The sequence below is a fragment of the Phalacrocorax aristotelis genome, chromosome 5 (assembly GCF_949628215.1).
Source record: "Phalacrocorax aristotelis chromosome 5, bGulAri2.1, whole genome shotgun sequence".
Classification (NCBI taxonomy): domain Eukaryota; kingdom Metazoa; phylum Chordata; class Aves; order Suliformes; family Phalacrocoracidae; genus Phalacrocorax; species Phalacrocorax aristotelis.
This window is the reverse complement of record NC_134280.1, coordinates 64,653,239-64,669,321: the sequence shown is the minus strand read 5'-3', so window position 1 is coordinate 64,669,321 and position 16,083 is coordinate 64,653,239. Positions and strand designations below refer to the sequence as shown.

At 43.9% G+C, this 16,083-nt stretch overlaps 1 protein-coding gene across 3 annotated transcripts in view; it reads left to right on the top strand.

The window, feature by feature from the left end:
• Positions 1-653: 653 nt before the first annotated feature.
• BBOX1 (gamma-butyrobetaine hydroxylase 1) overlaps positions 654-16,083 on the top strand; it is a 38,701-nt gene continuing 23,271 nt past the window's right edge. The window contains exons 1-3 of one of the 3 annotated variants that reach the window (XM_075094944.1): positions 656-739; positions 6,711-7,131; positions 8,833-8,947. In XM_075094944.1, the coding sequence (XP_074951045.1) occupies positions 6,760-7,131; positions 8,833-8,947 (487 nt within the window). In that variant the 5' untranslated portion in view covers positions 656-739; positions 6,711-6,759. Of the gene's footprint in view, positions 740-6,281; positions 6,353-6,710; positions 7,132-8,832; positions 8,948-16,083 lie in introns of those variants that run through there. The other 2 variants (XM_075094945.1, XM_075094946.1) reach the window with 2 other exon arrangements.

The following is a 16,083-nucleotide window of genomic DNA, read 5'->3' as shown; positions in this document are numbered from 1 at the left end:
GGTAGGTTTTATGCCACAACATAGGCTTTGTTTGGCCATAGTCCCACTAAATGTTGCCTGTAAAGGCCATATTTCATATTTGGTGATGTTTTCCATAGGCTATATCTGGCATATAGAGACCCCAGGGGTGTGGGGGTTTTTTGTTTTGTTGTGGTGGGGGTTTGGGGTTGTTTGGTGTTTCCCCCCCCCTTTGTTTCTCTCCCTGCTTCTGCTGTAAGGGCAGGTGGCTCAGCACCCCCAGGACACTCCATAGTACATTTCTTGCCAGGTCCTAGCTTTGGTCCTGTGGGTCGAAGAGGGTTCTTAGTCTGCTCTCTCTCCTCACCAAAACCTGGGAGCCTGAAGTAGCTGCGGAGCGTTTGCTGCACACGGGAGAAGAAGCCATAGGAAAGGATGGCTTTTTCCACCCCTTCATCTTCAAATCAAGCCAAATGCCTTTTTAAAAACCACACCGCAGTCAAGCAGAAGGTCAGTGCGGCGGCAGCCGGGAACTAACCGAGCCCGGTTCTGCGCGGGGCGTTTCGCAGCGGACTAAATAATTTAGGAAAGATCCCCCTTAGCCCGAAAGCGATCCCGAACCCAATTCCCCGGGAAGCGCCGGGCGCGGGTGGGCGCTGCCCGCCGGGAGGGCGCTGCGGCGGGGTCCTCCCCGGGGCCGGGCCCGCCCAGCCAGGCCGAGCCCAGCCGAGCCGAGCCCCGGCAGGCCGAGCCCGGCCCCGCGGCGGGGGGAGCCGGGCAGGTAAGGGGCGCGGGGGCGGGGGGCAGCGGGGGCGCGCGGCCGTGGCATCCTCCCGGAGCCCACCGGGCGCGGGCACGGCCGTCCTGCGCGCCTCCCCGGGGGCGGCGGGCGGTGCGGCATCCCCTCGCCGCCGCGGAGCCTGCCTGCCCGCCCGAGCTGCTTTGTCATTTAATCAGGCTAGTTTAGAGGATTGGAAGGTGGAGCGGGACTGACGCCTGCCTCCCGAGCGGGAACCCTCGGGCAGGAGCTCCTCCCGGGCCCCCGTACGCGGTTCTGCGTGGGCGTGAAGCGATGGGAACGCGCAGGGGCTTTTTCCCCTTTACGTACAATATTTGCTTCTTTGTTTCTGTTGTAAGCTGAGATAAGAGTATCAGGCAAGCGTTTCCCTGCACGGACTTTCCGGTACGATTGTACCCAAGAGTCAGCGTCGCAATCGAAGGCAGTACGTGCGCTGTATTCAGTCTAGGGTTATTCTTTTCCTGAAGTTTGCATTATTTTTTTATTCGGGTAATGCTTACAAGATAGAAATCCTCAGTTCAAACTGAGGCCAGTGTGAACTCTCCCTGCAATTGTCCAAGTTTTCACTTATCCGTGTTAAATTCTACTTCCTACATGGAGCTGGTTATGCCGACCAGCTTCTGATGCAGCAAGCTGGTTTTAAGACACGGCTAAAACTTGGTTATCATACACTAATTATACCCTTCATTGCTCTGCAGCGTCTTAACCTTGTGTGAAAAAAGCATACGTTGTCCAAAGGAGCTCAGCTGTCTTAAAGCACCGTTAACCAGAATTAACTTTGAAGCAGCTGTGCGGGTAAAGCTAACAAACACACTGCTGCTGTCAGCACACAGGGGAGTCTGGGTGTGGGCTGAGGTTCGAGGGGTCTGAAGGAAACAGATTTTTGAGAAAGAGAATAGCGAGCATTGCCTTTTAACTGGAGAGCTGGGGAAGGCCGAAAGCATCGCCTCCCGGTGATGGGGATCGCCTTAAATCGTAGTTGCTGTCAGCATCCAGGCTGACCCTCGCCATGCTGCTGAGGATTACGAGTGAATAATGAAAAAGTGGACAGAAAATCCTTGAGCCTGGGGTGATGTTCCCATGGGGCAGTGTGGCTCGTAGGAGCTATTGGTAGTATTTGTTTTAAACTACACAAATCTGAGGTCTCATAACTGAGAGTGGAGTTACGTATGGTGGCCTCCAGGTTTCATGCAGATAACTGGTTCAAAGACAAGAAACACGGACAGCTGCGATGCAGAGAATTTGTTCTGCATTATCAGTTGCTCTTCAATTTGGTCATGGTTATAAGCATGCTAACTTTAGACTAACTGGTGACTTTTGCTTCTAGTTTAGTACAGAATGTAATTTCAAGTGTAAAACAGCAGTACAGGCGTTAAGTATCTACCTGATAATTTTGAGTGTGTGAGGAGTTAAAGACTCCTGGAACTCTTGCTGGGAATTTAGTCTCCGTTACTTTGAGACTAGCATCCTACTTTTATTGTAAAAATGAAAATAAAAATAAAAAACAAGGCAAACCTCTATCCAACTGTCAAGAATTGAAGAATTACACTGAAAGCAATAAGAGAATCCATGTTGCATGACTGATTCCTTTAAACATCTTCAGTAGCTTCCTAGAATAAGAGATGTGTTTTATGCAGTGGCCTGGCACCATCAGCACCAGGCATTTGGATTTGTTTTTCTTACCAGCAGCTCAGATTTCTTGGACTCCAGCTTTTTTTGAGACATAAAGTTGTATTTCTCTAGCATTTAGTATCATGTCTTAACATACAGGTTTTGGGAAAACAGCAGTATAACCCAGTAGTTTCAGTGTGCAAATCACTGATCAGGGATGGAAATGGTCATTTTGCCCAGCTGCACCATTTATGGTTACTAGTAAGGGGGGGGAAAGGATGTTTTTTTATCCATCGAAGGGGAAGGTAGTAGTTGGCTTCTGTGTGGTACTTTTAAGTGTGCAGTTGCAGGATTTTCTGAAGATGTCAGTATGAACAGTTCCAAGTTCTTTACTGCCATTTTCAGGCTCACCTTAATGTTCTTTATGTGCTCAAGGTAAAGAAAAATCACTTAATTAGGGATCAGGAATAACATGCAGTTTTCAGACAAAACCACCGAGTCCATGGACACCTCTCCTTTCCTTACAGTAGGCTGGAAATGGGCAGAGCCATCAGACTGGGGTTCTTGTTCATGTGGCAGCTAGGAGCTTGTCAGTGCTACTTGAGGAATATTTCATCCCAGCCCTATGCCTTCTGCCATCCATTGCTCCAGGAAGGAGGAATGCCAGCACCAGGCTGCCTTTGTCTTTCCAGCAGGAGCTGGTAGTTACCCTCTTCCCCCATGGTGGTTTGGAGTGCTGTGGTCCCTGGGAGGGTCGGAGTGGCTGGGCGCTGCATCTGCGGCCTGCAGCTGGGTGGCCTCACCGTCCAGGTCTTGCATGGTGCAAGTGAGAAAGAGGGGGCTTGATGTGCCTGTCACGCACCTGGCACACGACTCCCAGCTGGGGAGGCTGAGCACCGGTAGCAGAAGTAGTGACAAATCCCTGGTTGCTGTGAAATGCCTTATTGGAGTACTCCAGTGAAGACATGCCAGGTGTCTTCCTCGTGGAGAACCTGACCCAGAATACTCTAGCAGCCCACTGATGCAAACTGGAGAAAATCCTACTGAAGGAAAAGTTTCTGCTGTGGTGCTGTGTGTATGGGACAAAAACTAGACTTGCAGATCTATTTGATTTGTGTATCTAAGAGGAAAAACATCTAGCGGGCATGCTGTAGCAGGTATTTTTAATCACTGGCATCTGGATTTTCACTTTAATAATGATACCATGATGTGGCTAACTCAAGGAAAACAACAAACGGCCTCTTTATTGTAACAAGATTTCTGTCCGTAGGTGGCTAAGCTGAAAAAGTGCTTTACAGCAAAGACAGAAACAGAACTTTGACGCAAACACTGCGGTGTGTTTAAAGAGTTAAATGCTTAACTTCACCGCGAGGGAAATCTTTTTGCTACAATAATTTTCATGGTTTCCTCTCACATAACCAGCGAACTGAATAATACTAGAGTTGGCGGGCCTGATTCTCTCCTGATTAACAGTGGTGTTATGTAGGTACTAGTTCATTGACCTCAATAAATAGATATAAAGGAAAAAATTGGATAGGTCTGGAGTCTCGGGGCAGAGTACCCGTAGGTAAAGTAGGCAGGTTTGTGACAAGGCCGGCTGAACTGTGATCCAGGTGTGCCTCTTGGCAGCGTTGGGGCTGGGGCATATGATGTTCAGGCATAGGTCACTGTGGCACATGTCTGAAGTTAGGCGAGAGGAGCTCTGCTGTACGATCTTCTCACGTCGAAGCAATGGTGAAAATACCCGCTTGGCTTACGGCCTTCGCCATTGTAACATAAATGGCACGTAACTCACCTCAGTAGCTTCCAGAAGTTTTGTTGGTTTGTTTTTTATCTAGAAGTTTTGTCTGGCAGGACTGGTTGCATCTGGTTTTTTTAGGTTGACCTTTTGTTCCAAAGCATTTACAAAACTTACTGTCATAGATTTAGAAGAGATTCTGCTTGACATGCATTTTTTTGGTGACTGAGTTATCCATTACCAGGTGAACAAATACCAGTGAAGTGACATCTGTGATAGGAAGTCAATAAACTCACCCAGTTTTTTTGCCATAAAAGAAAATTCTGATGTGGTTTTCTATTACCACGAGTGTTATGAGAAGTCTCTTAGAAGTTCAGATTTCTTAACTGAATGGTAAAATAGATGCCCAGAAGCCCTTTGAATCTGGCAAGCTTCACGTAGGACTTTAAACTTCGTGATGGCTCTTCCCTGAGAGACAGTCAGAAAGTGAAGGCTTAAATATTTTTTCCTTTTTTTTTTTTTTTTGTTTTGTCTTGCTTTTTTCCCCCTTGTTTTGCCATTTTGAAGAAAAATGTTTATAGTAAGTTCATATGCAATGTCCAGGTAGTTACAGCCTCCATGCTAAAGTTAAAAGACGACGACCCTTTGCTTGGGTTAAACACTAAGCATGTGAATAATATTTGAATTATTTAGTAAGCCACATAAGTAAGATGAGAAAATTGTGTACAAAACCAGTACATGAACGACTGGATGGATGGATGTAATGAACGTATGAAACACATTATGGACAAACTACATAATGAACTCTTTAAGTGGGTGCATTACGTATTTCCAGTTGTCAGATTTTCCCCTGCCCATCACTAGTAAGCCAGAGGAGCTTTCTGGTGGCCTTAAACTTCAGAAGCAAGTTCTGGTTCTCATGGGCTTGTCTTAAGCAGATGCCTACAGGAGTACCTACTTATATTTCGTACGCAAAGAAAAACATCTGTATCCCCAAAGGAGCCGGGTAGTTGGCTCTGGGAAGAGTCCTCTGCGCTTGAATTCCTCATGCACTGAAAGGCAGGTGGAATGAACTGATCGGACCACTTATGTTGCTCATATGCTTTCTAGCAGTGTTCTTAAATTCAAGTGGATATGAGCGCCATGCTTTGTGCTGGACAATTCAGTTTTAGGTTTGGTTGGGGCTTTTTGGGGAAACCAGATATTCTCTAGTTTCAGTATATTGGAAACCTTCATTGTGTCCCAGTACTTGTGTTTTGTTTCAAGGAGGTTAGAATAAGTATCCAATTATCACGTGTTAAAATCCCTAAAACATACCACGTTCTTTGCAGTCTCACATAATAAAACTTTGTCCAAGAAATCTCAGAAGGAGACCGCAGCCAGTCTTGCTGTGTAAATATTTTTACAGTTAGGAGGAAAATTGAGTCACTTGAATAATGCTTTGGAATTAAGGTGGAGATACACATGTATTTATTTACATATGTATGTTTGTGTGTGTATATATATATAAAAAAGGAAAAATATTCAGTCTGGATATAAAAGAGGTTTAAGTCTGTGTGCACAAAACTAGCTGTAGCTTGGACTGCATTGCAAGGGAAGGTCGGTAGTTTCTGGGTTCCAGTGGAACTACTGTGGCACGCAAGAGAAAGTGGAAGTTGATATTCTGATTTGCTATAGTCAATCAAATGAAATAAAAACAAAAGGAGACCCAAGGGTCCTGTATAATCTAGTTCTAACTTGTAGCAAAGGAAAAAAAATGAAAAAAACCTTCTGACAACTCCAGTAGGTCTTAGTGAGTCAAAATACTGAAGCCAATGAGGTTTTTTTTCTGCACAAAGACAGTTGGGGAGAATTTGGTCATGGCAGGGCATCAGTATTTTGCCCTGTGGGCTTAAGAACAAAAACAACAGGAAAAGATACTGAATAATTTTGCAATATTTGAAATGGTTAAACACTCTATTAAAATATATATGTAATAATTTATTGTTTTGGGGGGAGGCCAAGTATTTTTCTGAATAAGAAAGACATTAGACCAGAACTTCTTTTCTAATTTAGGATTCGGATGCATTATCTTTCTGCAGTACAGAATGCAGCTAGTTTAAATAGCAGAGCGTATCTATAGAGAGCAGTCCGGCTGTGAAAGGAGGAAGGAGCTCTCGCAGAACTCTCTTGCTGTAGCTAAAGTCATGTTTACAACAGATGGCTTCTGTGTTCCCCTTTCCATAGTAGCCACAGCAGGAATTAAGGTATGTGTACTTTAAAGCTTTAGCTTTTGACCATGGTTGGTAGTACCTCTCGCTTTTGATACGCGGGACTCATCTCAAGGTCTCTTTTTAAAAGAGACTATTTGTGTGATACCTATTGAACTGAGTGCAGCAACAGAAGATGGCTGAGGTGATGAATCAGATTGAAGCCCTGCTAAATGAAGCGATGTTTTAATAGATGGGTCTGAATACGCTCTCTGCACCTCAGAAAATATTAACGACAGATAATGAATGTTCCTAAAGATTTAGGCATGAGGAAGGGAGGGGAGAATAATCTTAAAATGGTTTTTCCTATTATACTGACTCCTTCAGTAACAAACTCCTCTTCGTGGTGTTTTAGGAGCTCCGTGAAGGCATTCTCCCTCTGATGACTTCATAAAGACGCCAAAATGTGGAGGGCGGTGGCTAACGCCCTGCCGAGGGCCAAAGTCCCCGGAGGCAGGGCATGCTGGCTGCGGCCGGCGCAGGGCAGGAGCCCGCTCACCGGCACCCCTCGGCATCGCGCCGCGCCAGGGCTCCGCGCCGCCCGGCTGCTCAGCATGAACCCGGCGATACGGAAGGTGGAAGCTCTGGATGCGGGTCACTTTGTCCGCGTGGAGTGGGAGGATGGGAGCGAGAGCCGCTACCCCTGCGTCTGGCTGAGGGACAACTGCCAGTGTCCCCAGTGCTTCCTGCGCTCGGCCAGGGCGCGCAGGCTGGTCATCGAGGACCTGGACGTGAACATCGTGGTGAAGGAAGTCGCTCTGGCAGACAGAAAAAAGGTATTTGAAACAATCTTCCATTCGCCCTCTCATGAAACTTGTCTAACGCTGCTTGTTAATCTGTAAACTGGGGGCAGTCCCAGGTTATACTTTAATCGCAATTTGTTTATCCACAAACCCTACCGTGTATTTGCAAAGCTTTGAGGAATAATCGCAATTTAGGAAACTCAGATCTTCCCATTTTTATATGAAATTTCACTTTACAGATGTTATGCAGAGGCCGCAGGAAATTATTATTATCATTTTTAGGAAATGTGCTTTTTAAAATTCTGCCATACGTTTCTTCATCACCAGATGTTGAAAAGAAAATACAGGCATTCCTCACACAATTAATTACACCCGCCCTCTTTTTTCCTCTTTATTCTATAAGTAAATGGCTTGAAAATCAGGAAAACAAATTGCAAAGCAAAGATGACCTTAATCATAAGAAAAATAACAGTTTATTAGCTAATTCCCAATGTGCAAAAGGCTTCATCTTAGAGCAAGCACTCAAACCAAAGTTGAACCCAATATTCAGAGTTGGCCTGGTGTCCGTAGCTATATCTACCTATCTACGTTAACATTTGTTCATGAAAAAGAGGTGGCTATCGGGCAAGAGAGGACAGGAATTGCCCTCCCTATGCATTTTAATCTTTCCTGCCATAAAAAAACCTAATATATCATTTAGATTTTATGGGTTTTATTAAAAGCAGTACTTGGCTCCTTTGATATGAAAACTCATTTCCCTCATTTTACACTTCAGAATGTTCTAAACATGTTAAAGATGCGGCAGTCGACCCTGTAGCAGCTGGGGCAGCCTCCCTGCAGAGAAAGCTTGCAGAGGCTGACCCGTGCGGGACCGTGGCCCAGCCGCAGGGTAAGGGCCCGTGTTGAGGAATTCTGGTCTCCAAGTTGATTGTTTGTTACCAAAATTAATGCCGTGTAAATTCATGCTTTGAAGAGGCAAATGCATTATGATAGTAGAGGGATTGTCGTCTTCCACTTATACTCAGGGACTGATGAAAGCACAGCACTAATCCTAAACTCATACGGGTGTTTTACTGTCATGTGAAGAAGCAGAATTAAGTGAAATGGGAATGAATACCTACTCAACAGCCTTGAGAATTCAGCTGAGGGTGTGTGCTGCGCTGACCTCGTTCAGTTCATGACAAGCAAACCTTGTCAACCAATGACAAGCAAACATTTCTTTCCATGTTATTTTTTCAGGAATTAAAAGAACCCAACACCTTTCTAAAATCTGTTTGGAAGAGGGAAGACTTTTCAAAACCAGGACAGGGATTTCTCTCCTGGCATTTATTTTTTGCCTTTCTTGTCTTTTTTCTTTTTTAACAAGCTGTCAGTGTTTTGGAAGATATTTTTGCTCTCTTCTGCATTGTGGTGAAGCGCTCTCCCCAGTGATATGTGCCAGTGTCTGTGATTCGCCTCTTGCTGCTAAGCGCGGCTTCACAGTGAAAGCAGCGAATTAGGTCATGGGTTCGTGTGAAAATGACCGTTCATAAAATGTGTCAAAATTTGGATGATGTTCAGATTGGGTTTTCATTACTTGTTCACTATTATGCGCCAGGGAAAGCTTAACTGTGATTTTATTGATCTAAATATTATAATTTCTGCAATTCCTAAGGGTTTTTTTGGTTGTTCTAGGTGGGGTTTCTCTGTGGTTTTTTTTTTGTTCTAAAATGATCTTTTGTTTTATGTTGGAAGATCTCTATTACATGGCCCGATGAACACGCCAGTGACTATGAAGCCGAGTGGTTGAAAAAACGGTGCTTCTCTGAAGAAGCCAGAGCAGAAATGCGGGAAGGTTTATTTTTACCAGGTAGGAATGAAAACCCCACCGGTCGTGCTTGTTTCAAACGCACGGGGTCTGACACTGACCGTCCCAGCTAGAGGTCCCTGTGCGAGGACCAGCCTACCCAGCTGGAGCAGCGGCAGCCCCTCCTGGTGCTCTGCACCAGGCTGTGCGTGCGCAACGGGAACCCGTGTTACCCTTTCCCCCTCCTAACCTCCGGACCGGCGACGACTTCAACTGGTTGGGCTACGTTTACTATCCTGAAAGCCTTTTCTTTCCAGAAATGCTTTTTAGGTCTCAAAAACGAGCCTTGTGGACCAGCAGTGGTCTACATGACAATGCAAGTGTTTGTGCGCTGTTTAAATTATTAAATTTTTATTTTTAGAAAGTGTCTTTAGAATTGCAAGGGAGTTATAACTGAATTTGTAAAACTTACCTTTTCATGGCCTTCTGTTAAAAAGTAACTGCAGAGCGTAACAGTGCCTGGTGCTGAAGTTCAGGTTGTGTTTGCTCTCCGTGCCGTACTTACTGCAGCCACCGGCTCTCCTGTGGCATGAAGCCTTTTGTGCAGCTGGCAGCGTAACATTTATCCAGTACACATCACTCACCCTTCTGAGTGAATAATTTATAAACCCACTAGGTTTGTCGAGATGCACGTCGTCATTTCTTCAGCATGCTCAGGACTGTGAGCACGGGCCGTGTGACAACTTGCAAGATTTCTGCTAGTGCTCTTGACAGTGTCCCCGTGAGATCTGCTGCTGCAGAAAGCTGTGGATCTGTATTCAGAGCTGATGGTCTCCGTTCAAACAGGATATTGCTTTAGAAGGAAGAAACTAGAGGCAGGCTGATGGTGTGAAACTCAGATCCAGGTGCCGGTTTCCTCAGAGCTCAGCAAAAGGCAAATCCACAACTGGTTTATGCTCCCTTATTTGGGTGATTTTTAATCTAACAAAGAAAGTTTGGTTGGTTCGTCGTTTTTTTCCCCTGAAAGATGAGAAGTGGGAAAATATGTGGCCCTAGGTACCTCCTGCATCTGAGCTTGGTTCGGCGCTTTACGGGCAACTGAAGGGACCAGTTATCTTTCCCAATTTCTGCAGGTCAAATATTCCTTAGCTCCTAGCACCCATTCTCCTAAACAAAAATCAGTTCTTAAGATTCAGCCTTTTATATCTGGCTTAAAATTTAAGCGATGAGTAATATTTCCATTCATTTCAGTGGATCATATAACAGATGCTTCATAGTACAGAACGGAACTTTTTTCCCCTAGTGGTATAAAAATTCATGTCTACTTTAGCTTTGGCAAGAATAAACTATGCTGTTTGCTATTTTGGAGGGTTGGGCATGTTCTCAGAATGAACACGGTGAAAGCGTAAACTTCATTCAGGGAAACTAGAATTTTTATTTGGACAAATTTGGACAAATGCTGGGGAAGCTAGCAAGATGTTTTGTAGCCTTTGAGGGGAACAATGTAAATAGAACATTGCTTTAATTAATGCCCAGGCAAATTAGTCTAGATCTCTGGTTATGTTTATTAGCAAAGGTATCGATAACTGAGATTTCAGTATTTCAGATATAATGCTACTTTTTTCCCCCATTATGAAGTCTCACAGGCTGTGATTTGCCTTCATGGGCACACATTTACATAGGGCTTACTCTCAGCATCTAAATACAATGCTTGTTTTGGAGGCCAGTTCTCCCCTCTGCTACCACTCTTCTCCCATGGAGCCAGGTAAAATATACACCAGAGGCATCTTTGATTCTCTGGGCACTGCTTTTGCAAATTCTTTTTTCCATTATAGCTCTGAAGAAATATGTTTATAAAAGTTACACTAAATAAGGGCCTGCGTTAACTTTGGCTTTGTTTGGTGGTGTTAGTCTGCACTTCCTCGTGTTTTCGGAGATGACCCGGCTCACTATGATGGACAGCTTCTCCCAGCTTTTCTCAGGTTTCAGTTGCAAAAAAGGCTGCGGTTCTAAAGCATGTGAGTTGCCTTGGTGGCAGTTTAAGACCTGTTTCTCACTGTGTGTCGGGGTAATTTTAGAATTCCCTTTCTTCTGGTCAGTGGCGTTACACACTGCAAATTACATGCCCTTAAGTAGCTAATCATATCCCAGCAGTATAGTATTACAGCTGGAATGCCAGCCCTGCATGCTGGCTCAACAAGTATAAGAGCAAACTCACCAGGCTGCTGTAGGGAGAGGTTAACCTTCACTGCTGACATTATCACAGCTGTGGCTTTTTTTCTCCCTTTTTTTTTTCCTTTCTTTTTTTTTGTCTTTGCAAGTGGTTAGTTGCTTTTCATGTTGCTTTTATGATGTTTTTACATCATAATTTCTGACTCAAAAAACCCTAGATGTCAGGCGTGTGTCAAACCCCAAAGAAGAATAAATCAGACTTTCACTGCATGATGGCAGTGACTATAAATAGCTCTATGGCAATATGTCAAGATTCTCCTTTTAAAAACACTGCCAGATCCTATCTGCATAGTATGCAAAGTCCGCTCTTTGTGTATATCAAAGCTCCTTTCAGCCCAGCTTAAAAGCTAGTTCCAAAGGGGCAGCAAAAGAACCATCTTCTACTTCCCGCGCTCTGGTGACTCAAAGATACTCTTTTTTTTTTTTTTTTTTCCCCCTCCTGTTTACTTGTGGTCTCCCCAGCCAGCCTCACAGGAGTGATTTACCACCTCAGGAGGTCTCTCCATAACTTAGGATATTTTGTGTGGCAGAGGAAGCTTGTGGGAGGCACTGAATAAACCAGGTGCTTTCCAGTATCAGGGCTCTCAATGCATCGCATTGCGTTTGCTGAGGCTCATTTTCTAAGGCACTGGCATCCCAACAACTGGATGTGTGGGGAAAAAAAATATTTAAATAATATCACAATGATGATTTGCTGTTGAGTGGAGGAGAAGAAGGTCCAGCAGAGTGGTACCTGGTGCTCCTTGCATAAATAATATTTTTAACCTTAGGTTAGGTTAGGGTTTTAACCTAAGATTGAAGGTTGCAGATTATGACAGTCCTTTAAAATGTGATAATATGATACTGGATATATATCCAGCTCCACCGCAGTTTGAGTCAGGATGTTAACAGCATCAGGGGTGCTTTCAGTTTCTCTACTAGGTCATGAGAGATTATGATTGTAAGTAGTAGTAGTAGTTAAAAGTTGCTTTTTACTTAAAGATTTTCATATCTTGACTTTACCCTATAGTCCTAATTAATTAGAGCTGCCCCCATGAGTTAGGGTGCTATATACATAATTCACAAAACAGCAAAAATATATTTGGCCTTCATAAAACATTAAAATACACATTGTAGACAAAATAATTTTAGATGAGGTAAGTTACTCTATGCTCTCTAGACTTTCTTTCCCACGTGACTCCAGTAGAGAAGGTTTTGACCAGCACCGTCCTAATCTGCATAGTAAATATTGAATAATTCCCAGTGGTTGTTGATGCACACACACTGCCTGCAGGAACTGGGCAAAGGCCGTCCTCTCATGCTGTACAAACTCTCATGCAGATGGCTTTTTGTGACTAACTGGTATGATCAAGAAATGGGATTCTTTTTTCGCCTTTTTTTTTTCCCCCCCACCAAATTATAGTTCTGAAATTGAAAGAGGCGGTGACTCATTAATTCCCTCAAAAGCAGTTCATTCTTCCTGTTTTGAAAAGCCCATAGATCTGGAGTTTTATTAGTCATAAAGACACAAAATAATTCTATAAGACCTTTGCTTGTATCCCTTTCAAATTGTTCATCTGCATTTGTAAAAGTAAAGATTTTTAATTTGGCGATTGCAGCTGTGCTTTGCAAGTGAGACCTAAGGCTGCCCAGGCACTAATGGCTCATTCCTATCTTTCTCACCCCTTCAGCTTTTAGAGCTTATGTTCTCAGATTTCTCCTACAGCACTATATTAACTGTGGTTATGCAGGGGGAAAAAACATGCTATGCTGACATGATAAAATAATGAAGACCGTGAGTGGGATCAATTACTACCAGGAAATACTTGGAAGGAGTACAGGCCCTGTTCAGTGCAGCTTCTTGATAGGTCTTCAGGCTGAAGGGTTTTGTGAATAAAACTGAGAATACAGTTCCTGTTGTTCAGTATATGGCAGAATAACGTGCCCTGTGGGCACACAATTTTCTAAGACTTTCCTATGGATGTTTTTAAAAACATTGATAAGTGGAAGAACTTCACATCACAGGATCTTTTTGGTTTTATGACGTATGCTGGACCTGTTACTTGTCTGTCTTCTACTACTGTTGAACTTACGTGGCTGTGATGGGCTCTGGGACCGGTCAGGAGAGGAGGTCCTTCACTGCTTTTCATAGAACTATGAGCGGTTTAAAAGTAGTTCACGCATATATCAGACATAAGTGCTAGAAATTAATCCTTCTAGTACTTGCAATAGATCTGAGGTCTAAAACTGGCACCCATGTAGTTGAATTAAGCTCTAAGATCTCTGGAGAAAAAAAAACCCACAATTACTAGTATGTAAAGCATAAAGATTAAAAAGGCTCTAGGAACTTCTGTGCTAAAATGATGAGGAAGTCACTATATAGTCTACTCTCTGCAACTTACTGAATGTACCTGGTATAAGTAAACATCCAATAGTCAACTGCAGAAAACCAGTATGATTGTCAGCCAATTTCCTCTGTGCTAATAGCAAAAACATTTGAGCTGACGTTGAAATACTGCAACTTTCTCCCCATTTTGTATGGCTTTATTGCAATGAATCACTTTATTTTAGTCCTGGCTCCTAGATTTTTTTTTTTTCCCCACTTCTTTCTGTTCATGGAGATTATGCCTTCCTAATATTTTGAAAGGTTCAGGCAGTGCAGTAAAGACAGTGGTTTGGCTTGTGCTCTAAGTAAGCAAGTTTGTTCTTTGATTGATTTTCATAATTTTCTCCGGCATATTTAGTATTAAACTAAGCAGTCATAAAGCATTTTACCCTGTTGCACGTGAAATTTCCATGAATGTGCTAAGGAAATGTGTCATTTTGAAAAAGCGGTGAAAGAGTAGCTGTAATGGTTTACCATTAAGACAGAATGCTATATCAAGGCAGGCTTTGTGAAGGGCTGTGCTTTATGCAGTACCGTTCCTTATTTTCATCAATGACTACGGTGAAAGGAATAGCCACATTAAGTTTGCAGATGACACCAACTAGGTGTTGATTGGAAGCGTGTTGAAGGACCGGGATTACAACTCTAAATGACCTTGACAAATAGGAGAAATGGTAAAAACAATAAAAAATGCCTAACGGGTTGAGTGACTAGTTCATCTAGCCTAATAGTCTCCAGCAGCAAGGCAGTAAAAGTATGTGAGCCAAGCCACTCTCTGCAGTTCGTTCCCTTGGTAGTTCTTCAGCGTCCGCGTCATTGCGGCGGGGTTTCCCGTAGGACACTGCAGCTCTGCCAGCCGAGTGCAAGGTAGGGAGATGACCGGCTGGGCTGGGTGGGGTTGGTACTGGTCACGAGCTGAACGTGAGCCTATGCTGGCAGGCTGGTTTGGGATCAGGGCAAACATTGCTTTTAGCTGAGTCCAAAGAGCAGTCTGATCTGCAGAAGAGATGAAGCGTCTGCTCCATTTGATGGAGTAAGGCTTCCGTAGCGTGTATCATTTCTGAGCACCACACATCAAGAAAGATTACACAGTGCTCATTGGAAAGCACTGTACATGCTTAACGGTCTAGAAGTATCTAAGAAATCAAGTGCTGGGGGGCAGAGTGGGGAGAGATAAGGAACTGTTTGTTTTGCCTGTTCGTGGTAGGTACGTCACTATACAAATGCATGTGTACGTACGTGTACAGCTTTTCTTAATGCTGTTCAGAATAGGTAAAAAATTAAGCTTAGACAAGCCATAAAAAGTTTGAAATTAAAAGAAAGATTTTAAGGCACATAGTGAGGGCATCTTTTTAATAGCAATTACTTTACAAGCTAGGCTGGCTTTTTTTCCTCCCAGATAGCAACGTTCCATACGTTTCCCAGGATTAGTAATACTTGGAGCTGTACACAATGCGTTTTCAGCTTTTGGCATGTTTACCAGAGTGTCATTACGGAGTACATTGGCAAATGTCAGGGGGAAAGGTTACTCCTCCGGTAGCTCAAAGACTAAGCTCTTGGCTCCATCGAGATGCCACTGAAGGGCTGGGAACTTGGAGCCTTTCTTCTCTGAAAATGAGGTAGGTTTTATAAGTATTCGTGTACCAGCCTGCACCTTTGAAAAGAGAAACAAACCCAAACCACTAAGGATGCTGGTTGCGCTTGTCACTGGAAGTGAATTAATGTGAGAGAACTGGAACTTCGAGGACAGAGTTTATAGCCTTGCCAGGCAGGATTTAACTATATGTACCTCTTTCTGACTTTTTGGGGTTTGTTTTTTGTTTGGTTTTTTTTAATACAAAGTAACTAAACATCCAAAAAAAAAAAAAAAAAAGAAAAAAAGCCTGAGAAGCTGCTTTACTGAACCATTTCTCAGTTTTAGTAGCTGCCTGGAAAAGTATCAGTGAACAGGTCAGGTTCCTTGAAATTTTGCAATTTCCACGTCACAGTGGTATTGTAGAAGTTAACCATCTCTTCAGTCAGTAGGCGGTGTGACTCCTGAATACACTGCAGCGTCTGGGAAAGGATAAATTCCCAATACCTTAACAGGGTTCACAGTATTCATAGTTTCTATGCAGAGAAAAAAAAATTGCTTTTGCGGGTTACTTACAGAAACATTTTGAATTTGAATTTTTGTCCCCCTCGGCTCCACAGAGCTGTAGATGAGGCCGGGTGGCGGCCTCCACTGCAGCGGGTCTGGTCGGGAGGAAGACCTAATGGCTTCTTGTTCCTTGACCGGTCTCCTCAGGTCAGCTGTAAGTGTCGGCAGATCTGTTATACCGAACCCAAGGACTGTCCCTCACAGGCATGCTGAGCGTGCGCTGGTTTGCGGTGCTGTGGCACGGCAGGGGTTGCAACAAAAGCCAAAACCACCCCAAAAACCAACACCACAGCCCATGTCCATTGGCTGCGGAAGGGGCAGCCCGTGCTAGGTGGAACTTCTAGCAAGCGCAGTAGGAATCGGGAGTTTGAACACGAGGACGCATCAGTCCATGTACTTGAGGAAGCCTGGGGCTCCTGGAGCTGCAGTTAAATTCCAGGGGCGTATATTAATTTTTCAAAG